Source organism: Musa acuminata, chromosome BXJ1-6 (genome assembly GCF_036884655.1).
Source record: "Musa acuminata AAA Group cultivar baxijiao chromosome BXJ1-6, Cavendish_Baxijiao_AAA, whole genome shotgun sequence".
Lineage (NCBI taxonomy): Eukaryota > Viridiplantae > Streptophyta > Magnoliopsida > Zingiberales > Musaceae > Musa > Musa acuminata.
The window spans coordinates 18,021,443-18,041,467 of NC_088332.1; the positions used below are offsets into that span (position 1 = coordinate 18,021,443).

Below are 20,025 nucleotides of genomic sequence, written 5' to 3' on the forward strand. Positions count from 1 at the left end.
CGTTTTCGATATCAATTTTTATCAAAATAAAAGAGTTTTTTGAACCGATGTCATTTTTATCCGCTGCAATAATTCACCGCGCCCCCCCCCCCCTCTTAGTGCTGACTCGATCCTAACAATATCAACCATACCTTTTAAAAAATCATTCTTAAGTAGAATGGAAAGTCTCTCACACCAAGCCCTTCGGGCTTGCTTTAGAGAGCCTTAGACAACTTAAAAACATGATTAAAAAAAAATAGCATTCTCAAATCTGGGTGGTCGTTCAACACAAACTTCTTCGGAAATAAATCCGTTAAGAAAAACACTTTTAACATCTATTTGAAATAACTTAAAATTATTACAACTAGCATAGACAAGGAGTATCCTTATGGCTTCTAATCTTGCCATAGGAGTGCAAGTTTCTTCATAATCGATATATTCTTCTTGATTAAAACTTTTTACCATTAATCTAGCCTTTTTTCGAACCATGATACCAAGTTCATCTTGCTTATTTCTAAAGACTCATTTAGTGTCAATTATAAGGTGTCACTAGGTCTAGGAACAAGCTTTCACACCTCATTTCTCTCAAATTAATTTAACTCCTAATGCATTGCAAAACTCATGATTCATCTTTTAGAGTATCATCAATGTATTTCGGTTCAATTTGAGACAAAAAGGCTATATTCGTATAAAAAATTTTAAAAGAAGAACGAGTTTGGACAACTTTTGATGTATCTCCAATGATTAGCTCCATAGGATGAGCATCTATATATTTTCATTCCTTATGTAAGGATTCTTTGGAAGAAGAGACATCTAAGTTGTTTAGGGGAGTAGAGTTTTCATTCAAATTTAAAGCATCAAAATCAAAATCATCACCAAAATCATTTTTCTTAATTTTAAAAATCTCATTAAAAACAATATGGATAAATTCCTTATTAACTAAAGTTCTTTTATTAAAAATATAAAAAAATTTTGAAATGGAGGAATATCCAAGAAAGATACCTTCATCTGATTTTGCATCAAATTTTCTTAAAGCATCTTTTTTATTTAAAACAAAGCATTTGCAACCAAAATCTTTGAAATATGAAATATTGAGTATTTTATTGTTTCACAATTCATAAGGAGTTTTGAAAAGTAATAGCCTTATGAGAAACCTATTCATGACATAGCATGCCATGTTAATGGCTTCGGTCCAAAAATATTTAGGTAAGCTATGTTTGTTTAATATGATTTTTACCATTTCTTGTAAGCTCCTATTTTTTCTCTCAACTACTTTATTTTGTTGTAGATTTCTTGGAGTAAAGAAATTATGATTATATCCATTTGACTCATAAAAGTCTTGAAAATCATGGTTTTAAAACTCACCACCATGATCACTATGAATAGACGAAATCATAAAACCTTTTTCATTTTGAATAAGTTTACAAAATTTTAAAAACTATTTAAAGCAATCACTTTTGTGTACCAAGAAGTATATCCAAGTATATATACTATAATTATCAATAATTACAAATACATATTTACTACCTCCTAGACATATTGTATCAATTGGTCCAAATAAATTTATATGGATTAATTATAGTGGTCTAGAGGTGCTTATTTGATTTTTTGATTTAAAACTATTTTTATTTATTTACCTAGTTAGCATGCATCACAAACTTTGTCTTTAACAAATTTGATGCTATACATCTCTTACGAGTTCTCTAGTTGAAATTTGTGAGATTAGTTTCATGCTAGCATGACGTAGTCTCTTATGCCAAAGCCATACATCATCGTTTAAAGCCAAAAAATATGTTTATTCATAAAAATCATTAATATCAATAGTATACACATTATTATTTTTTAAGACAATCATAGATTTATTTTTATATGGTATTTTTATTATGCAAGCACTTGATTCAAATTTGATAATATATCCTTTATCACATAATTGACTAATGCTTAGCTGATTATATTTGAAACTATCTACTAATAACACATCTTCAATCAAGAGGTTTGACTTGTTACCTTTAGTTCATTTGCCAATAAGTTTTTCCTTGTTGTTATCTCCGAAGGTGACATATCCTTCATCTTGATTAGTGAGATTAGAGAAGTGTATAGGATCTTCGGTCATATGCTTTGAGTATCCATTATCAAGATACTCTCTCTTGCTTCTAGCTTTTGATTATAAACACATCTACAAGAGAAGGGATTTTCTCTTAGGTACCCATTTAACTTTGGGTCTCTCATAAATAAATCTACCTATCTTGACTATTAGCATTGGGTTATTTATGGTTCCTTTAGGAACCCAAGCTAATTTGTGTGAGCTATATTTTTTAAATAAATATTTATAAGTAAAATAACCATATTTACTAAAAAATTATATTTATTTTCATAGGAAACATGTAATGTGGGTCCTTTAACAAATAAAGTCGATTTTTGTTGAGTGTTGTTACTCACAAAACCGATTCCTAATTTTATATGTACATGACCATTATTAGTAAGGATCATATTTAAAGATTTATTTCTAATTTTAAATTTTTCTAAATTTTTTGTAATACTACATTTTCTTTCTTTAATGAATCTAACTCTTACACTTAATGCGAGAAGTTAACATGCTATTATTATGCTCATTTTTTAATTTTTTAAATTGATTAGAAAGAGAAGCATGATCATTTTTTAACAACTTATATTTTTTACCAACTAGCTTATATTCATCATATAAATCATTAAAAGCATTAAGTAAATCATCATAAGATAAATAAGATTTGATTGAGTCACTTACCTCATCATTGAGCGTCATTATAGCATAGTTGCCACCTCGCTTTCATTGGTCTGCTCTTTGTCTTCAGATGCACTTAATTCATCACAAGTCACTTTTTTGGTAGCTTCTTCTTCTTTAGTTGAGGATATTCACTTTTGAAATGCCCCGGCTTCTTGGATTCGTAGCAAATGACTGTGTTCTTTTTTAGTTTGCTTTTGTTTTTAGTATCTTGTTTTACAAGATTTGTTTTGTTTCTTCTTATGAATTTTTTAAATTTTTTTGTTAGGAGTGTCAAGTCTTCATTATCACTTGAGCTTTCGCTCGAGTGGTCTTCTTTAGTTCTAAGTGTCATATCCTTTCTGTTTTTTGTAAGGTTATTCTCATATTCATCATGTTCATCATATATCTTGCATGTTATTTCATAGGTCATTATGATCTTATGAGTTCATCAAGTGAAAAATAATTCAAGTCATTTATCTCTTGTATTGCAGTTACTTTCAGATCTCAATTTTTTGGAAGAGATCTTAGAATTTTATTAACAAGTTTAATATTAGAAAAACTTTTACTAAGAACTTTCAAACTATTGATGACATCTATAAAATGGATGTACATATCTCTAATAGTTTCTGTCTCCCTTACCTTTTAATTCAAACCTAACCTAACATGTAATCTGATCCGATCTGCTTCAAAGGATCTAACCCAAATCAATTCTGACCCGAATCAAGACCAAGATCGAACCAAACTAATCTTTGGGTTAGTCGAGTTTGAATCAGGCCGATAGGATCAACAAAAATGATTGAACAATTAAAAAGATATTTTTAAAATTTTAAATAAAAGCGATACGCTTTAATTAAAAAATAAATATGAGAGCATCATTTGATAAAACCCCATCATTGGGGGCTTTTTTTGGGTAAAATATCTAAAAAAATTACTTATGAGAAATTTATTTATTTAAAATTAAAATTAATTTTAATATTTGTATTACTTTAAAAAATAATTTCTACATACTAAAATCCTACCTAATACAATATAAAATATAACTCTACATGCAAAGCAAATTTGCAATTGTACATTTTTCATGACGAATTCAATTTTCAACTCTAATATTTCTATATGTTCAAGTCAACATCTCTACTATTGTATCATTATAATTCATTGTTAAAGAAGAGGGGATCGTTCTTTGACACCGCCTAGGGTTACACTCGGTAAGTAACGAGTGTAATCTTTATCTTTATGCCTTCATTGTTTTTGGTTCTAACTTAATTTACAATATAATACAATGTGTTCCGAGAGATTTGACCTGAATCAATTTGACTTCAATCAAGATCCCAACCCAATTGAACCAAAATTTCTACAAGTTCAGTGTCAAATGGTCAACAACTCTCCGATCGCACCATCCATCCGTAATTTATCACCATTACACCGCGGTTGCGAAATGTGGCTCAGCCGCTCCCACCTAATGTCGGCTCGCTTGCTTCCCAATTCTGCGGCCGCGTTCACGTGTTTCTCGCGGGCTCCACCAGCTACATTTGTCTACTCCCCACGCGGAAGACGAGTTCTGGGAATCGACCTTTTATTACGGTCTCGCCATCACTCTCCGCCTTGTTGCGGTCTCTGACCATTTCTTCGAAGCGCGAAGACGCGCCCAACGGCGTTGCGCCACGGTGACCGCCGCTCGGGCCCCGCCAAACGTGTTCGATGCGATCCTGTGGGGACCTATCACGTGTCATCTGACACGTGCCTTTTGCGACCTTGTCGGCGTGACACGTCAACCTCTTCCCGCATCTCGCACCCTCCACGTGTCTCGGCTTACAAAGATCGGACGGCCACTACCGATTAGGTGGATCGACGCGGACCATCTCGTTCAACTAACATCGCCCTCCTCTATACTTTCGGGTTGTTTCTTGCCATGTTCCTACTCGGTATTTAAAAGCACTACCGCCTCAAACAAAAGCGGTAGACAAGACAGACGGCACCGCAGATATAGGAGACGAAAGAGTGAATGTCGAGAGATGTCGTGGAATTCGATTTCTTTGCGATGGAGAAGACACGATCCCGCGCCATGGATCAAAGGACCTCCGCCCCAGGTATCCTATCCTATCCCATCCCATCCCATCCCATCCCGTCCCTCTTTTCTCTTCTCTCTTCCGCCACAATAATTTAGGGTTTCGTTTGGTGGGTTTAAGGCGCCAAGCTGAGCGCCATCTCCAGGATGAATCAGCAACTCCTGCCGAACGTGATCTCCTCCGTCGGGAGAACACCGATTCCACCTCCGCTGTCGCTTCTTGTTCTGAATCCGTCCGATCTGTCCGCACGAAGGAACGATTCTGTAACGGCGCCATTAACGATCTTTTACAACGGCACCGTCGCCGTTTTCGATCTTGCGCAGAATAAGGTCAGTTAGTATTTTCTCTTCCGTTTCCGTAGAACAATCACGAGCAATTTCTTATAGTTTCGACCTCTGAATAGGCGGAGGCAATAATGAAGATGGCGGAGATCAGCGGGAAAGGGTTGCTAGATAAACTTGACGAAGGTAAATGTCTAAAATGGCCGTCGATGAAAACGTAAATTGGCCTGATACAGAACTCTTTTTCCGTTTCCGTTGCGTGTGCAGATCTGTTGCCGATGGCTCGGAAGAAATCACTGCAGCGCTTCTTCCAGAAGCGCAAAGAGAGGTAATTATTTATCATTAAGTACATTTATTCCCGATTCATAGGAAGTTCAGATGCTAGGATTTGATATCGTAGAAGACTATACCATCGAGCTCATTAATCACCTTGTGGTCTTACAGAGTCAAATATCACGGGTTTTTAGAGCTCATCCTTATTTAATTCTCTTCTCTTACATTTATAAGAAGGTTTGTATGTTTATGTGAAGGTGGCCACAAACTTCCAACTCTTGAAGGATGGTTTGTGATGCCTATAAATTACATAATAAAATCGTTTACCGTTGTCTGAAGTTTATATTCTATCTCTTCACGTAGTTTCCTAAACGATTTTAAATTTCAACCGTTGACTTATTGATATGAAAGTATATATCATTAGTACTTGAGAAAGTAAATCTTGTGCAAACATGAATAGTTTTAAAGTTCAAGTCAGTATGTCGAGCTATTTCTGATATGATGAGATACGGACTGTTGTTTGTTAAAGTGGATAACTACAGGCATATAATTAAAAATATATATATTTAATAACTGATGCTTTGTATCTGTTTTACCAACATTTATATCTATTTGTTAAGGATGGTTTAGTATAATTATCGTGTTGTCGTGATAGACCACCTCTAGGGCTTTGAAATTTGACTTAGTAGTCTGATATCAAGTCACTTTTTTTTTTTACTGATGTAATAGGTTCATTTAAAAAGGTGCAGGTTGACGGCAGCAGGTCCATACGAGAGGAGACAGGCGACGGGTTCGGCTAAGAATACGTGTTGACTGTCTTCAACCTCTAATTGTTTGATTAGATGGCGGAGAGCTGTACCAAAGACTGTTTTTATCTCAGTTGTTTTATTTGTTTTGGTTGCTGACACAGATTTGTTGTGATCGAATACTTTTTACGGTACTTAGTATCTCTTGACGTTGATGTAAATTGTTACTTTGCTATTGCCAATCAAATGATCAGTTGTTACTTTCAGAACTTGCAGTAAATGATTCATATATTTCTAATAATTGAGCTTTTAATTAATGGTTGAGAAAAGGATTCCAAGGAATGAATCTCTTTAACTGGAATCCAATGAGAAATCATATATTAGGGTTTGATCACTCTTATTTCTTCAGTGCTACTTTCAAGTTGTGGTAGGGTGTCAAAGGAGGAGAAATGTGAAAGAAACTTGGGAATGCATCGTTTGCTTGCGATAACTTAATTCACTCCATCATACGGCTCTCCCGGGGAATAGAAAACAGCGTGGCTTGGGCTTGAGGAGATCATGGTGTCAATACAACAGCGAGACTTGGTGCAGCTGCAATGGCAGTGCAACAACGTAAGCGAAAGCTGTTCCAGCTGCTGCCGCCTCTCTTAAAGCAGGTGTTGTTTCTGGTTGTGACCAGCAAAGTCAAGGGGAAGGGCGTGCCTTCTCTGCTCATTGTCTTCCTCCTCTGCGTAGATTCCTTTCTGCCAACCCCAGGATAGCCTCCTTTCTCTGGAGCAGTTTTAACTTTCAACCATCCACTTTATTCCCAGCTCAGTCTACCAGCTTCTTTTCTCGAAAGGCAAGTCTTAATATGTCTACCTATGTGTGTTGCTCCCTCAGGAGTGAGTCACAGCGATGAGCTATGTTAACACTGCTAATTCCGTATCTGAGATATGAGTTATTGGGATGTCAGAGCCTAGTCGTACACTTGTGAACGTGCTAAAGAATAATTTACATCTGCGTTTATTATGATTTATTACTGTAAATCTAAATCATTGAATGAGCAACGCATGGGCATGGTATTAATTAACTCGGGACACAGCCACAGAAAGGTGATGAACAGTTGTCAGAAGCCAAAGCCTTTATTCTGAACCCCATGTTGGCATAAAGAATGGCACCAAGAAAAAAAGAAGGAAACCCGTGTTCGTGATTGCTGCTCCTAGGAGAAGAAAGAAAGCCTTGTCAAAGAGTGCCGAAGAAGAAATCAGAAAGAGTACATCTTGTTCTTAGATGCTCACAGCGGTGGTCAGAAGCTAGAAAAAGGTCGATCTTTTCTCGCTGGATTGATCCGACACACAAGAACAAGATCGAGGGGTCGAGCAGTTCAGACGCAGCCGTGGCGGCCAAGTTTGAGGAAGCCGCCGCTGCCGCACTTGGGGCAGGCGTCGACGCTCTTCGGGATCATGAAGTACATGAAGCAGGAGCGGCAGCCGGCGGAAACGAGGATTTGGCTGCCGCCGGCCGCTGCTGCAGTATCTGTGGAGGAGGTGGATGAGAGGGAGGTGACGCAGGAGTTGGCGGTATCGACGCTGTCCTCGTCGTCGTCGCTGCCGCCGATTTCGGAGCAGCTGTCATCAGAGGAGGAGTCTTGCTTGGACTGGTAGCTCGACGAATAGGAGGCGGCGGCGGCGGCGGCGATGGCGACGGTGGTTCTTGGGTCCTTGGTCGTCCTGATCCCAGTCTCCCGGTTGATGTAGTAGACTTGCCCCGACTGCCATGGAAACAGGGGAAGTTTTGTCAAGCAAAGACGGAGAATCTACAACAAGGGGGAGGGAGGAGGAAGAGGTGGTAAGGTAGATAGGCGAAGAACCAAAAAAGGATGGATTTTGATGCCGGAAACGATCACAAAACCATTTTGGAGCTCGAGTTGGTGCATTTATGATCAATGATTGGTGAAAAGGGAGGAGCATTTAAGGAGCAGCCTCGTACCCGCATGTCTAGACACTGCTCCCAGTGACAAGGGAGCGCCGTCTCCGAGTTCAGTTCCACCGTGACTTCCCCCGCGCTCTCATCGCTCACCTCCGCGAGATGAGTCGCTCCGACTCTCCCCAGATCGCAACTCCTAAGAAAAACAGAAATCATTTCGATGTTGGGCGCCGTCATATCTACGCAACGCCCAAACAGAAGAGGCGAGAGCGAAGGCGGAGAAGAGGTAATTAAGGAAGAGGCATTTGGTGGGGTTTTGTGGGGAGGAAACGGTGTCTGAGAAAGCAGTAGTTGGAGATGCTGGTTTTGACCCGATCTTCCCGAAATATCCTCTGAAACTATATGTTCATTATGGTCTACAGAGATTCTTTTGGAGAACGATGGAATCTTACCATCGTTTGGGGGGTGGTGCGCGGACGGGCCGTGTCTGCATGCAATGCCTGGCGTTGAATCTCACCAATGCCTGACATAGCAATGCCTGGCCGGGCCGGGCCGTGTCTGCATGCAGTCGGGGAGCGTGTCACGATAAAGGCTAATGAGGTGTCTTTGTCATTTCTGTCACATTGCAGACGCAGATGACAAATGATGCATGATGAAATTGTTTGATCAAATACAGAAAATAAAAAGACAACATCTTTACCTAAAGAAAGTTCAGTCAACGCAATCGGTCCAAACACGTGACCAAAGTCAAATTTATCAAGAACGTATTCCGCGTGGACATGGGGCAGGGTGGATCGGGTGGTGCGGTATAGGCCTTTTCCTGTCGGTGCTACCAGGCTTTGAATGATAGCAAGTTAGCTAAGGATACTTGGGATAGAATTATTAAAGTGAATCACAACGATCAGAGTGGCGCAGCGGAAGCGTGGTGGGCCCATAACCCACAGGTCCCAGGATCGAAACCTGGCTCTGATATATAATTATTTTTATTAATTTTTATTTTAGAATTAATATTTGTCCAACGATTTCGAAATGCCTATATTCTTTTTTCTTTTTCTTCATTTTGATCTTTTTTTTCAAAAAAATGTAACTTGTAGTGACTGTAAATTGCATTTTTCATATGTGATTTTGTTATTAATTGGAATTAACATTTGTCCAATGATTTCGAAATGCCTATAATCTTTTTTTTTTCTTTGTCCAATGATTTAATTTTTTTTCAAAAAAATGTAACTTGTAGTGACTGTAACTTGATTTAACTTGATTTAACTTGATCTAACTTGTAGTGACTGCAAATTGCATTTTTCATGAGGGAAACACCGTGTTCCCTGTCGTGGGCGAGACAGGTGAGCTTCTGACTTGAACGAATGGCGACTCTGCGAACAAGTTTCCTACGCTCATGCGGTCGTCCGAGTTCTACTCTTCGCTTCCTCCCTCTCGCTCCTCCTCTCCTCACATCTGTCATCCCCTTCTTCCCTCCTCCTCTCTCACCACCCTCTCTCTCTCTCTCTCTCTCTCTCTCGACCATTCCTTCTCTGTCGCCATCCTTCCCGTCCATTCTCTCTCTGTCGCTCCCCTTGAATCCTTTCTCACTACTCTGTACTTCCAGCCATTTGACATACATGAAAGAAGGATCAAGAGGTGGTGGTGGTGGCAGCTGCGGAGGCCAAACTCTATTTGCAGAAGCTGGCGGCGGACTCCCGCGCCCTTCCAAGGACTCAACCCTCATGCATTCCGATCCCCTAATCAAGTCCACCAGCGAGGAGGAGTTCCCCACCCGCCACAGCAACGGCTCCACCGCCAGCCCCGGTTACTCCTCCGACCACAGCGCCTCCACCACCGACACCCAGAACTCCTCTGCTGACAACTCTCCCTTCCACATGTCGCCCTGGAACCACCAACCCGCCACCTCATCTGCTTCCTCCGGCGGCCCTATTCCGGGGGCGACCAACACCACCACAGACCTCTTCCCCTCGGGCACTGGCCTCGTAGGCTCCCTCGTCCGCGAGGAAGGCCACATCTACTCCGTTGCTGCCATCGGCGGCCTCCTGTATACCGGATCCGACAGCAAGAACATCCGAGTGTGGAAGAACCAAAAGGAGTACGCGGGTTTCAAGTCGACTAGCGGCCTCGTGAAGGCCATAGTCATATCCACCGACCACCGCATCTTCACCGGCCACCAAGATGGAAAGATCCGGGTCTGGAAGGTCTCCCCCAAGAATCCACGGGTCCACAAGCGCGTCGGAACGCTCCCTCGCTTCAAGGACCTGCTGAAGAGCTCCATCAACCCAAGCAACTACGTCGAGGCCCGGCGGCGCCACCACCGGTCCGCTGTCTGGATCCGGCACACCGACGCCGTGTCCTGTCTCTGCTTGAGCGAGGACCAGAGCTTGCTGTACTCGGGGTCGTGGGACCGGACGCTGAAGGTGTGGCGCGTGGAGGACTTGCGGTGCGTCGAGTCCGTGAACGCCCACGACGACGCCGTCAACGCGGTGGTGGTCGGGTTCAACGGGCTGGTTTTCACCGGCTCGGCGGACGGCACGGTGAAGGCGTGGAGGAGGGAGGAATTGCCCAAGCCGACCGGGAAGAAGGGAGGGAAGAAGCAAGCCGGTCTGACGAGGCACCAGCCGGCGGTGACCCTGGTGCGGCAGGACATGGCAGTGACGGCGCTGGCAATCAACGTGGCAGCGGGGTTGATGTACGGGGGATCGTCCGACGGCGGGATCAGCTGGTGGGACCGGGGAGGTGTGGGTGGGTCCGGCGGGTGCGGAGGGGTTCTCCGGGGGCACAAGGTGGCGGTGCTGTGCCTGGTGGCGGCGGGCAGCCTGTTGTTCAGTGGGTCCGCGGACAAGACGATATGCGTGTGGCGGCGGGATGGGGGAGGCGGCCACGTGTGTATGTCGATGCTGACGGGGCACTCCGGACCCGTCAAGTGCCTGGCCGTGGAGGCCGACCTCGACGACTGCGGGGGAGGGAGGTGGGTGATCTACAGTGGGAGCTTAGACAAGTCCGTCAAGGTGTGGAAGGTAGCGGAATCAGCCGCGTCGGCATCCGGTAATCCGCAGCCACCGGCTCTGCGGTGGGACTCGGAAGGCGCTTCGGCCGACGACCATGGCGCTCCACGCTACGATTTGTACTAATTGAAGCAGAAAACACCATAACATAATACAACAGGGAATTAATGTGTGCACACATGAACGTGGCATATATGATCATGTAGGGTACTATTTCATGTGTATTTTGTGTTTAAGATTCTAAATTTGAAGGGATACGTGTCGTTATTTTAGAATTTAGATAAATAAATATGTTAAAAAATTAAAGAATATATTATGAATGAGATGATATCATCATAGATAATATATATTTATATAAATTTTGAGGAATCCTTGTATATCCTTAAATCATAGATTGATTAAGGAATAGAGCAAGGAAGGAATGCGTCATTATATATTTGTCTCTATCATAATTTTTTATCATGCCCCTACAAAATTGAGATTCCATCAAGAATGTCAATCTTAGATCGATATAACTAAAATATATTATGAGCGAGAGATTTTACGAGAGAGTATACTAGTTGGTCAGAAGTATGAATGTGAAAAATACATAATTAATGTCTGACAGCATGATTGCTAATAATGTGAAAGTTGATGATATTATATTTCATACATGAGTGAAATACTAGATTGGCAAAAATGTAGGTGTCATCGATATTATCATAGTATCAAGAGTGAATTGAAAAGTGATGCCAAGTTTGAGTAATAGATTGGTGATCCATTTGAGTTTTATAGTGATAGTGGCGATGGCTCGGTATTCTATTTCTTGGAACTTTAACTGATTAGATTTTCTCCAAAGAAGATAATGTAGATTGACGTAGATATTCTATTGCCAATGTTGTCTGCCCAATCATGAATAAAGGCATAGAGATAAAGTGATGAGTGTTTATGAAGGACAAAGTCTATAATTAAGATCCTTTTAAAATATCATATGACACGCTTTAATATACACCAATATGTGATAAATGGTCGATGCATGAATTGTGATAATTATTTGATTACAAATGAAATATCTAAACATGTAAGATATAAATAAGGCACCAAGTACTTGTCAGTACTATGTGATATCTATAATAAGGTCGTCAATATATAATTTGAGTGACTTAGTAGTGGAAAATGAGGTGATGACTTCTTTAGTATTTTGCCTATTCATCTTGATAATAGATCTTGAATGCACTTCTTTTGAAATAGGAAAAGTCCAAAAGATGTGAACGCTTCTTTCACTCCTAGAAAATAGCTTATGGTTCCTATCTCATGAAATTTGCTAAAGAAACTCAATTACTTAAGGAATTATTTGATCTCCATGAAATTATTACTTATTATGATAAAATCATCCACATAGATTAGTAAATATATAGTAATTCACTTTTGTTATTATATGAATAAAGAGGTATCAGAGAGTTGACGAAGTCAACTAACATAAAAAAATAAGACAAGTTCAGTATACCAATCTCTTAGAGCTTGGAGAAATTCATAAATAACTTTTCATAATTTACAAGCATGGTTTATTTACTAAGAGTGGATAAAACCAGAAGTTGTTGCATAAATAAAATATTCAGTTAAGGTCTTATGTAAGAAAACATTGCTAATATCTATATATGATAGCATTAAGTAATTGTCAAACTCAAGATAAGTCAAATTATTATCAATTTAATAATAGGACTGAAGGTTTCTATAAAATCAACACTCGGCCATTAGTGAAACCCTTTGACTGCTAAACATATTTAGTATTTGGTAATTGACCTATCTAGATTTCACTTAATTCAAAAGATCTAATTACATTCAAAGTTGTTTTGTGTAAGATGAGATAGTACAAGGGTCTATGTTGCATTATGGAATAAGGTATTATATTTCTCACATATAATTTTGTGTTAGTGTAGAGATTTTTGAGCTTGGGTACTCATTATGAATTCAATAAACTCAGGTGAAGAGATTATGATAGTATAAAAATTAAGGATTTGACATGATTTAAAGATGTTATTTGTAGAGCTTATTGTTATGTGATATTTAGGCTCGATGGTATTATTGAGTTATGTTAAAGGAATAAAAATTGATGAAAAGTTAGTAACACATACTTGATCAGGTTGATGTACTTCGATATCACTTGGTCGAGGGAGGACAAAGATATCATTTATGGTGCTAAGGGGATTGCTTCATCGGCTATTGTAGATGGAGAAGTTATATATAGGATGAGGTACTATTGAACTGAGTAATGAGAGAGTATATGTCTAGAGGAGAACTATTGGTTGATGTGATAAAAATGTAACTCGGTGTCACTTGATTGAGGGAGGACAAAGATATCATTTTGTGATGCTAAGGGGATTACTTCATCGGGCATTACAAAGTTAGTTAATGGAGAGGTAGATGGAAAAGTTATAGAGAGAATGAGATACTACTAAATTGAATAATAAAGGAGTATAAGTCTAGAAGAGAACTATTGGTTGATGTGATGAGAGGTGCACTTGAGGGACTTTGATATGTACTCATAAGAACATAATAATAGATAATTATTGTAGTGGCTTGTGTTACTAAAGAAGTAAGATTCTCGAAGGTAAAGTCGGACTCAACAAAAATAATATGATATAATATAAATACTTTTTGATTTTAAGTAATATATCATAAAAAAACATTATATTCATGGAAGTATCCAATGAAGATGCAAGACTTAGATCTTGGTATTAACTTATGTGAAGCATAGAAGCATAATAATATATAATATATATAACTAAATAATTTGAGTTATTAGAGGTTTGAGGTTTTGTGAAATAGTCTTTTAAATAGTGACTAATGTTATAGGATTGGAGTGAGCATATGATTAATAAGGTAGACTATAGTTTGAAAGACTACTGACCGAAAGGTTAGTGATATAAAGAGTTGATATAAGAGGGTGAGATTGGTTTCAACTATGTGTTAGTGCTTTCATTCGACAAAGCTAGCTAGTTAAGGTGTATATAATGGTGACTTGAGATATTGTATACTATATTATAAGAGATAAGTTGTTAAAGTTTGGTATTCATCTCTTCCATCATAATAAACTATTTTAATGGTATAAGAAGTTCTCGATCAACTTTCTAAGATGAGCAAAAAACTATAGTTTATTTAGATTTATGTTTGATAGAACATAGTCATGTATATTTAGTGAAGTAATATAAAAAAAGATATAAAATTTAAAATTATCAAAGAAAATGATTGGGGTAGGACTCCAGACATTAATGTAAATAATTTCAATTAGTTTAGAGTAGGATATAGAAGATGTTCCAAAGGTAATATATAACTTTTATTACTAAGGTAAGTATTGTTGAATCTCATATTTTGATGATAAAACCAATTGATAAAGTTATGATCTAATGTGTATTTAAGTGACGCGGGACTAGCTTCGATCAGGGAAAATAAATCGATTAAAGAAATAGAATCAGAAGTTGGGGCGGAATGGAACATGTCAAAAGATTGGACGTCGGATCAGAGGAAGGTCAACTTGTCGATAGAATGCATCGTGCCATGAATTTGAGCATTGGGCCAGAAGGATCGGACATTGCGATAAGGAGATCGGGTGTTGCGGAGGTTAACATGTCGATTAGACAATACGTCGCAAGAGAGGATGATGCACTGAAGGTTCGAACAAAGCGCCAGATGAACCAATGACATACTGGACAACTTAAGCAATTAAGGCAGTTTAGGGTAAATATAAATTGCAAGAAGTAAATGCAAACCAAATTTTATAGTGATTCAGTCATCGTGACCTACATCCACTCTCGATTCCTCTTCTGTCGAGGCCACTAGCATCCACTAATGATCTTCCTTTAATGGGCGAAGATCAACTACCTTTTTACACTCTTTCTCCTTTTCACGGGTTTAGGAGACACCCCTTACAAGCCTCTCTTTCTTAGACCTCACTTCTCCCTTTAGACGAACTTTTAAATACTAGGAAGAAGTGATCATAAATCCTAAGAGAGTTTCCCAATTTTTCTCAAGTATTCTTTCCCCCTTTTTTTTAACTCAATTTTATGCTCAATTCTTGCTACTCCGGAATAGTTAGAGTATTTATAGGCCCTAAATGACTTCAAAATTGAAGCCAAAAAAGGTCTCATCTTGGGTTTCCCAGGTATTAGTAGTAATATCGCTTGTGTTGGGCAGTACCATCGCCTACAGCACTGACAGTGGACAGTACCACCGCTCAGTCTAGCAATACTATCACCTAACATAATTTGGGAGATTGTGATTGGGCGGTACCACCGCCCAGTCTAGTGGTACCACTGCCTGACACAATTTTAAAGATTATGTCTGGACGGTACCACCACCAAGTCTGGGCAGTACCACCTCTAGACCCTACTACAGGACCCTGAATGAGCCAAACAATAGGCCCAATTCAGCCCTGATTCAGCTCAATTGGCCCATAATTGAATTGAGATTGTTTCACTCTAATATCGACTCAATTAGACCTAAACTAACATGATCTAGACAAATTATTACAAGCATGAATCCTATATTGTCTGGCATATCATTGGTTCATTCGGTGCTTTGTCCAATCCTTCGACGCATCGACCTCTCCTTCGACATATTGCCCAATCGATATGTTGTCTTCTTGCAACATATGATCTCCTTGGCACAATATCCGATCTTCTTGGCCCGATGCCCGAACTCAAGGCACAAAGCCTTTTGCCGATACGTCGACCAATCCTCTAACCCAACGTCCAATCTTCTGACATGTTCACTCCGGCCCAACATCTTATTCCTCCTACTTTAATCAATTTGCCTCTCCTTGATCGAAGCTACTCCTACGTCACTTAAGCACACATTAGATGACTAACACATCAATTGATTTCATCATCAAAATCTGAGATTCAACATGAACATGAGTGGACGTGTGATTGAGTGACCCTTTTGATTGTTGGCAAACGCCATCTCTCTTGGGTTTCAAACCAAAATGAGAGTGGTCTCGCTTTGATACCAATTGTTAGGATCAAGAACGGTACTAAGAGGGGGGGTGGAGGGGGTGAATTAGTGTAGCGGATAAAAATGATAAATTTAATCAATTTAGGAAAACTTCGTATGATGAAATTATTAGTTCGACAAAAACCATTTTGAAAAGATGTTTGACTCGAATAAATTCGTAAGTGAGTAGAGAGGAGGGGATTAGACAGTTTACAATGAAGTAAAGTAGAATGTAGCAAAAGTAAAGTATGCACCAAGAAGAGAACACGCCAATTTTATAGTAGTTCGGTCGTCCGACCTACATCCACTCCCGATACCTCCTCCAATGAGGTTATCGGTTTCCACTATTGATCTATCTTGAAGGGCAAAGATCAATCACCCCTTTATAGAACTTTCACAAGTGGCTTACTTACCTTTTATAAACTTTCACACTTAGAAACGATGGAGGTGAACTCTCAACTTTCGTAAGCTATTTCACTATAGTTTCGGTTCAGTTCTTATCACTTCTCTATGCTTTACCATCTAAGAAGTAAGGGGTATTTATAGCCCTCAATTAACTTCAGAATTGGAGCTAAAAAGTATCACATCTCCGATTTTCGGGTACTTACGGTACCACGACCATTATTAAGCGGTATTATTGCTTGATACTCTGACATTGGGCGGTACCAGTACTACCACCTAACAAAGCCTCGGAGACTAGGCTCTAGCGATACCACCGCCTGGCAGCATTAACTGTCGATTGTACCACCGCCCAAACCACCTCGGAGGCTGAGCCTCAAGCGGTTTCACTTGTTGAATCTCGGATTTTGATGATAAAATCAATTGATAAAGTATTTAATCTAATCTATATGTTGAGATTAGTGTACATAATTAACTATGATAGCAGTAAGATATAAATCAGATGTTGGGCTAGAGTCAAAGATCAGACGATACATTAATGATTCGGACGATGTGTCGAAAGTTTGCCGGAAGCTCGCCAAGAGTTTGTCAGGAGCACGTCGAGAGTTTGTCGGGAGTTCGCTAAGAGTTCTTCGGGAGTTCGCCAGAAGTTCACTGAAAGTTCGCCGGAAGATCGTTAAAAGAACAATCGACATACCAGATAGAGATTGGTTGTTTAAATGTCTTAATTATCATAGTTAGACCTTAAGTTAAGTTAGAATTGGGAGGTAATCCCACTAACTCAGTTAGGGGCCAACTGAGCCCTTAATAGTACTGAATTGAGCCGGTTGAACAACCCATTCAGCCTAAAGTCATAGCCGACGGTGGCATCGCCTAGTGACTTAGTCTCCCAGGTGGTTTGGGCAGTAGTACCACCAATAGTTAATGCTACCAGGTAGTAGTACCACCAAGACTAGGTGATGATACCATCGGTAGTTAATACTGTCAGGCGGTAGTACCGCTAGCAATTAATACTATCAAGCGGTGGTACCACCCCTGTTAGGCGGTGGTACCATCAGAGCTCAGTCTCTAAGCTCTGTCAGGTGGTCATGTCGCCCAGTGTTAGAGTATCAAGCGATGGTACCATCCAATAATAATGGTGGTACCGCCAGTGCTCCGAAATCCGGAGATATGACACTTTTTGGCTCTAATTCTAAAGCCATTGAGGCCTATAAATACCTCACCCTTTTCTGCATAAAAGGGCACAAAAGTGTGAACAAAATATTGAAGCCTTAGGGTGTGAAAATATTGTAAAAGTGAATAAAGTCCTTCTCCCTTTCTAGTGTTGTGATCATTCATAAGATGTGTGAGGCTTATAAGGGTTGTCTATTAAACCTATAAAAAGAAGAAAAGAGTTTTAAAAGGGTGGTTTGTCTTTGACCATTGAAGGAAGACCATTAGTGGACGCCGGTGACCTCGAGGGAAGAGGAATCAGAAGTGGATGTAGGTCACAATGACCGAACCACTATAAATTTCGGTGTCCTAATTTCTATTCTTCTTTTCATTACTGTCATTACTTTCTAAGTTAATTACTAGTTCATTTAACTCTAAAGTTAAGCACTTTACGAGATTAGTTTTCAACGAATGAATATTTTACAAAATCGATAACTTTTTCTACTGCACTAATTCACCCCCCCACCCTTAGTGCCGCTCTTGATCCTAATAATTAGTATCAGAGCAAGGTCACTCTTATTTGGTTTGAAACCCAAGAGAGATGGCAATTTCCAGCAACCAAGAGGGTCATTCAATTACACGTCCACCTTGTTAGGATCGAGAGCACTAAGAGGGGGGGGGGGGGTGAATTAGTGCAGCGGATAAATTTCAGCGATTAAAAACGAAAGCTGCGTTCGTTTGATAAAAACTATTTTGATGCAAAAGTCGATTCTAAGAATACTTATGATTAAGTGCAGTTTATGTCTAAACACAGTTTGCGTCAAAGCGCAGTTTACGCAGTTTGCGTCTAAATGCAGTTTACGTCTAAATGCAGATTGCGTCTAAGCGCAGTTTGCATCTAAGATCATATTGCGTCTAAGCGCAATGCAGTTTGCGTCTAAACGCAGTTTTACATCTAAACATAGTTTTACGTCTAAACGTAGTTTTACGTCTAAACGCAGTTTGCGTCTAAACGCAGTTTGCGTCTAAACGCAGTTTTACGTCTAAACGTAGTTTTACGTCTAAACGCAGTTTGCGTCTAAACGCAGTTTTACGTCTAAACGTAGTTTTACGTTTAAAAGTAGTTTACGTCTAAAACATAGTTTTAAAGGGATCTGAACTTAGAAACTTCGTTCGTAAAAGCGCAGAAGACAGTTTTGCAGAATCAAAACGTAAACGTAAACTGTAATGTATGAAAACACCGATTTACGTCTGAATGCAGATTCGGAAAGATCAGCACTTAGAAACTTGTTCGTAAAGGCGCAGAGAGCAGTAGCTATGTAGGAGGTTTGCAGTAATGATAAAGTGCTCAAAATAAACGCAACCAGAGATTTAGAGTGGTTCGGTTAGTCTTGACCTACTCCACTTTTGGCTTCCTCCACCGACGAGGTCACCGACGTCAACTAGAAGCCTTCCTTCAATAGGTGAAGGCCAACTACCCTCTTACAGATTCACTCCTTTTGACGGGCTTAGGAGACAACCCTTACAGAAGTTTTCACTCCTCTCTTTACAACTCAAACTTGAAGAATAGAAAGAGGAGAACTAGCAGTTTTGAGCTCTAAGAAACACAGAAAGATAGCAAGATTTCGAGTGTGTGTTCTGTGCTTTCAGTGCTGAATGGGTGGGGTATTTATAGGCCCCAACCCAGTTCAAATTTGGAGCTCAAAACGATCAAATCCCGGAATTCCGGGATCAGGCGGTTGCACCTCCTGACTGGAGAGGTTGCACCGCCTGGCAGAGCTCGAGGACTGAGCCCAGGCGGTTGCACCTCTGTGTCAGGGGCGGTTGCACCTCCTGAGTCTGGCTCGGAGACTGAGCCCCAAGCGGTGCCACCTCTTGACTGAGGCGGTTGCACCTCTCTGCCAGAGCTCGAAGACCGAGCTCAGGCGGTGCCACCTCTCTGTCAGGGAGGTTGCACCGCCCAGTCTAGCTCGAAGACTGAGCTCAGGCGGTGCCACCTCCTGGCTGGGGCGGTTGCACCGCCTAGTCTCGCTGGGAGGCTTAGCCCAGGCGGTGCCACCTCCTGGCCTAGGCGGTTGCACCTCCTGGTGCAATCAGGGTCCGAATGGTTAGCTCCATTCGGCCCAATTTCAGTCTTTCAGGGGCCCAATTGCCCCAAGATTAAGCTAATGGGATCACCTCCCATTTTCCAACTTAATCAACGTGCTAACTACGATTAGATCTAAGACAATTTCTGCAGCTTTGCTTCGGTGCGCCAATCTCTTCTTCCGGCGAGTTTCCGGTGAACTTCCGTCGATCATCCGATGAACCCTCGGTGATGCTCCTGCGGACTTCCGGCAAACTCCTGGACTTTGCGACGATCCACTTGGCGAGTTCCGATGAGCTTCGCTTGGCAAGCTTCTGGACTTCTCGGATCTGTTCTCGCAGAACCTCCGACGACCGTCCGAACTTCCGTCGAACTCTCGAACTCCCAACGTGATCATGAACTTGACTCCGGCG

At 40.4% G+C, this 20,025-nt stretch overlaps 3 protein-coding genes and 1 non-coding gene across 5 annotated transcripts; 3 read left to right on the forward strand and 1 right to left on the reverse strand.

Annotated features, from left to right (window-relative positions):
- The first annotated feature begins 4,652 nt into the window (after positions 1–4,652).
- LOC103988648 (protein TIFY 9) lies at positions 4,653–6,389 on the forward strand. 2 transcript variants are annotated; one of them, XM_009407245.3, is made up of 5 exons: positions 4,653–4,809; positions 4,909–5,117; positions 5,192–5,255; positions 5,337–5,397; positions 6,086–6,389. In XM_009407245.3, the coding sequence occupies exons 1-5, from the start codon at positions 4,725–4,727 to the stop codon at positions 6,153–6,155; spliced, it is 489 nt and encodes a 162-aa protein (XP_009405520.2). In that variant the 5' UTR covers positions 4,653–4,724; the 3' UTR covers positions 6,156–6,389. The 2 variants fall into 2 exon arrangements, with proteins under 2 accessions (XP_009405520.2, XP_009405521.2); XM_009407246.3 differs by having other exon boundaries at positions 6,092–6,389.
- A 760-nt stretch (positions 6,390–7,149) lies between these two features.
- LOC135676569 (protein CURLY FLAG LEAF 1-like) lies at positions 7,150–8,483 on the reverse strand. Its single transcript, XM_065187899.1, has 2 exons — positions 8,060–8,483; positions 7,150–7,841 (listed from the first exon to the last, which is right to left on the reverse strand). Exons 1-2 carry the CDS (start codon positions 8,231–8,233, stop codon positions 7,455–7,457), a joined length of 561 nt encoding a protein of 186 aa, XP_065043971.1. The 5' UTR covers positions 8,234–8,483; the 3' UTR covers positions 7,150–7,454.
- A 413-nt stretch (positions 8,484–8,896) lies between these two features.
- TRNAM-CAU (transfer RNA methionine (anticodon CAU)) lies at positions 8,897–8,968 on the forward strand. The gene has a single exon. It is a non-coding gene; the product is annotated as a tRNA-Met (tRNA).
- Positions 8,969–9,428: 460 nt separating this feature from the next.
- On the forward strand, positions 9,429–11,255 carry LOC135677751 (protein JINGUBANG-like). The gene has a single exon (XM_065190136.1). The coding sequence runs from the start codon at positions 9,613–9,615 to the stop codon at positions 11,128–11,130; it is 1,518 nt and encodes a 505-aa protein (XP_065046208.1). The 5' UTR covers positions 9,429–9,612; the 3' UTR covers positions 11,131–11,255.
- Positions 11,256–20,025: the final 8,770 nt, after the last annotated feature.

What these genes read in the sequence shown, in the direction of transcription:
- LOC103988648 (XM_009407245.3), top strand. Translation starts at nt 4,725, where the DNA reads ATGTCGAGAGATGTCGTGGAATTCGATTTCTTTGCGATGGAGAAGACA. An exon ending in TCAAAGGACCTCCGCCCCAG is followed by an intron (nt 4,810 to 4,908) that starts GTATCCTATCCT and finishes GGTGGGTTTAAG; the next exon opens with GCGCCAAGCTGAGCGCCATC. An exon ending in TCGATCTTGCGCAGAATAAG is followed by an intron (nt 5,118 to 5,191) that starts GTCAGTTAGTAT and finishes ACCTCTGAATAG; the next exon opens with GCGGAGGCAATAATGAAGAT.
- LOC135676569 (XM_065187899.1), bottom strand. Translation starts at nt 8,233, where the DNA reads ATGACGGCGCCCAACATCGAAATGATTTCTGTTTTTCTTAGGAGTTGC. An exon ending in AGCAGTGTCTAGACATGCGG is followed by an intron (nt 7,842 to 8,059) that starts GTACGAGGCTGC and finishes TTTCCATGGCAG; the next exon opens with TCGGGGCAAGTCTACTACAT.
- LOC135677751 (XM_065190136.1), top strand. Translation starts at nt 9,613, where the DNA reads ATGAAAGAAGGATCAAGAGGTGGTGGTGGTGGCAGCTGCGGAGGCCAA.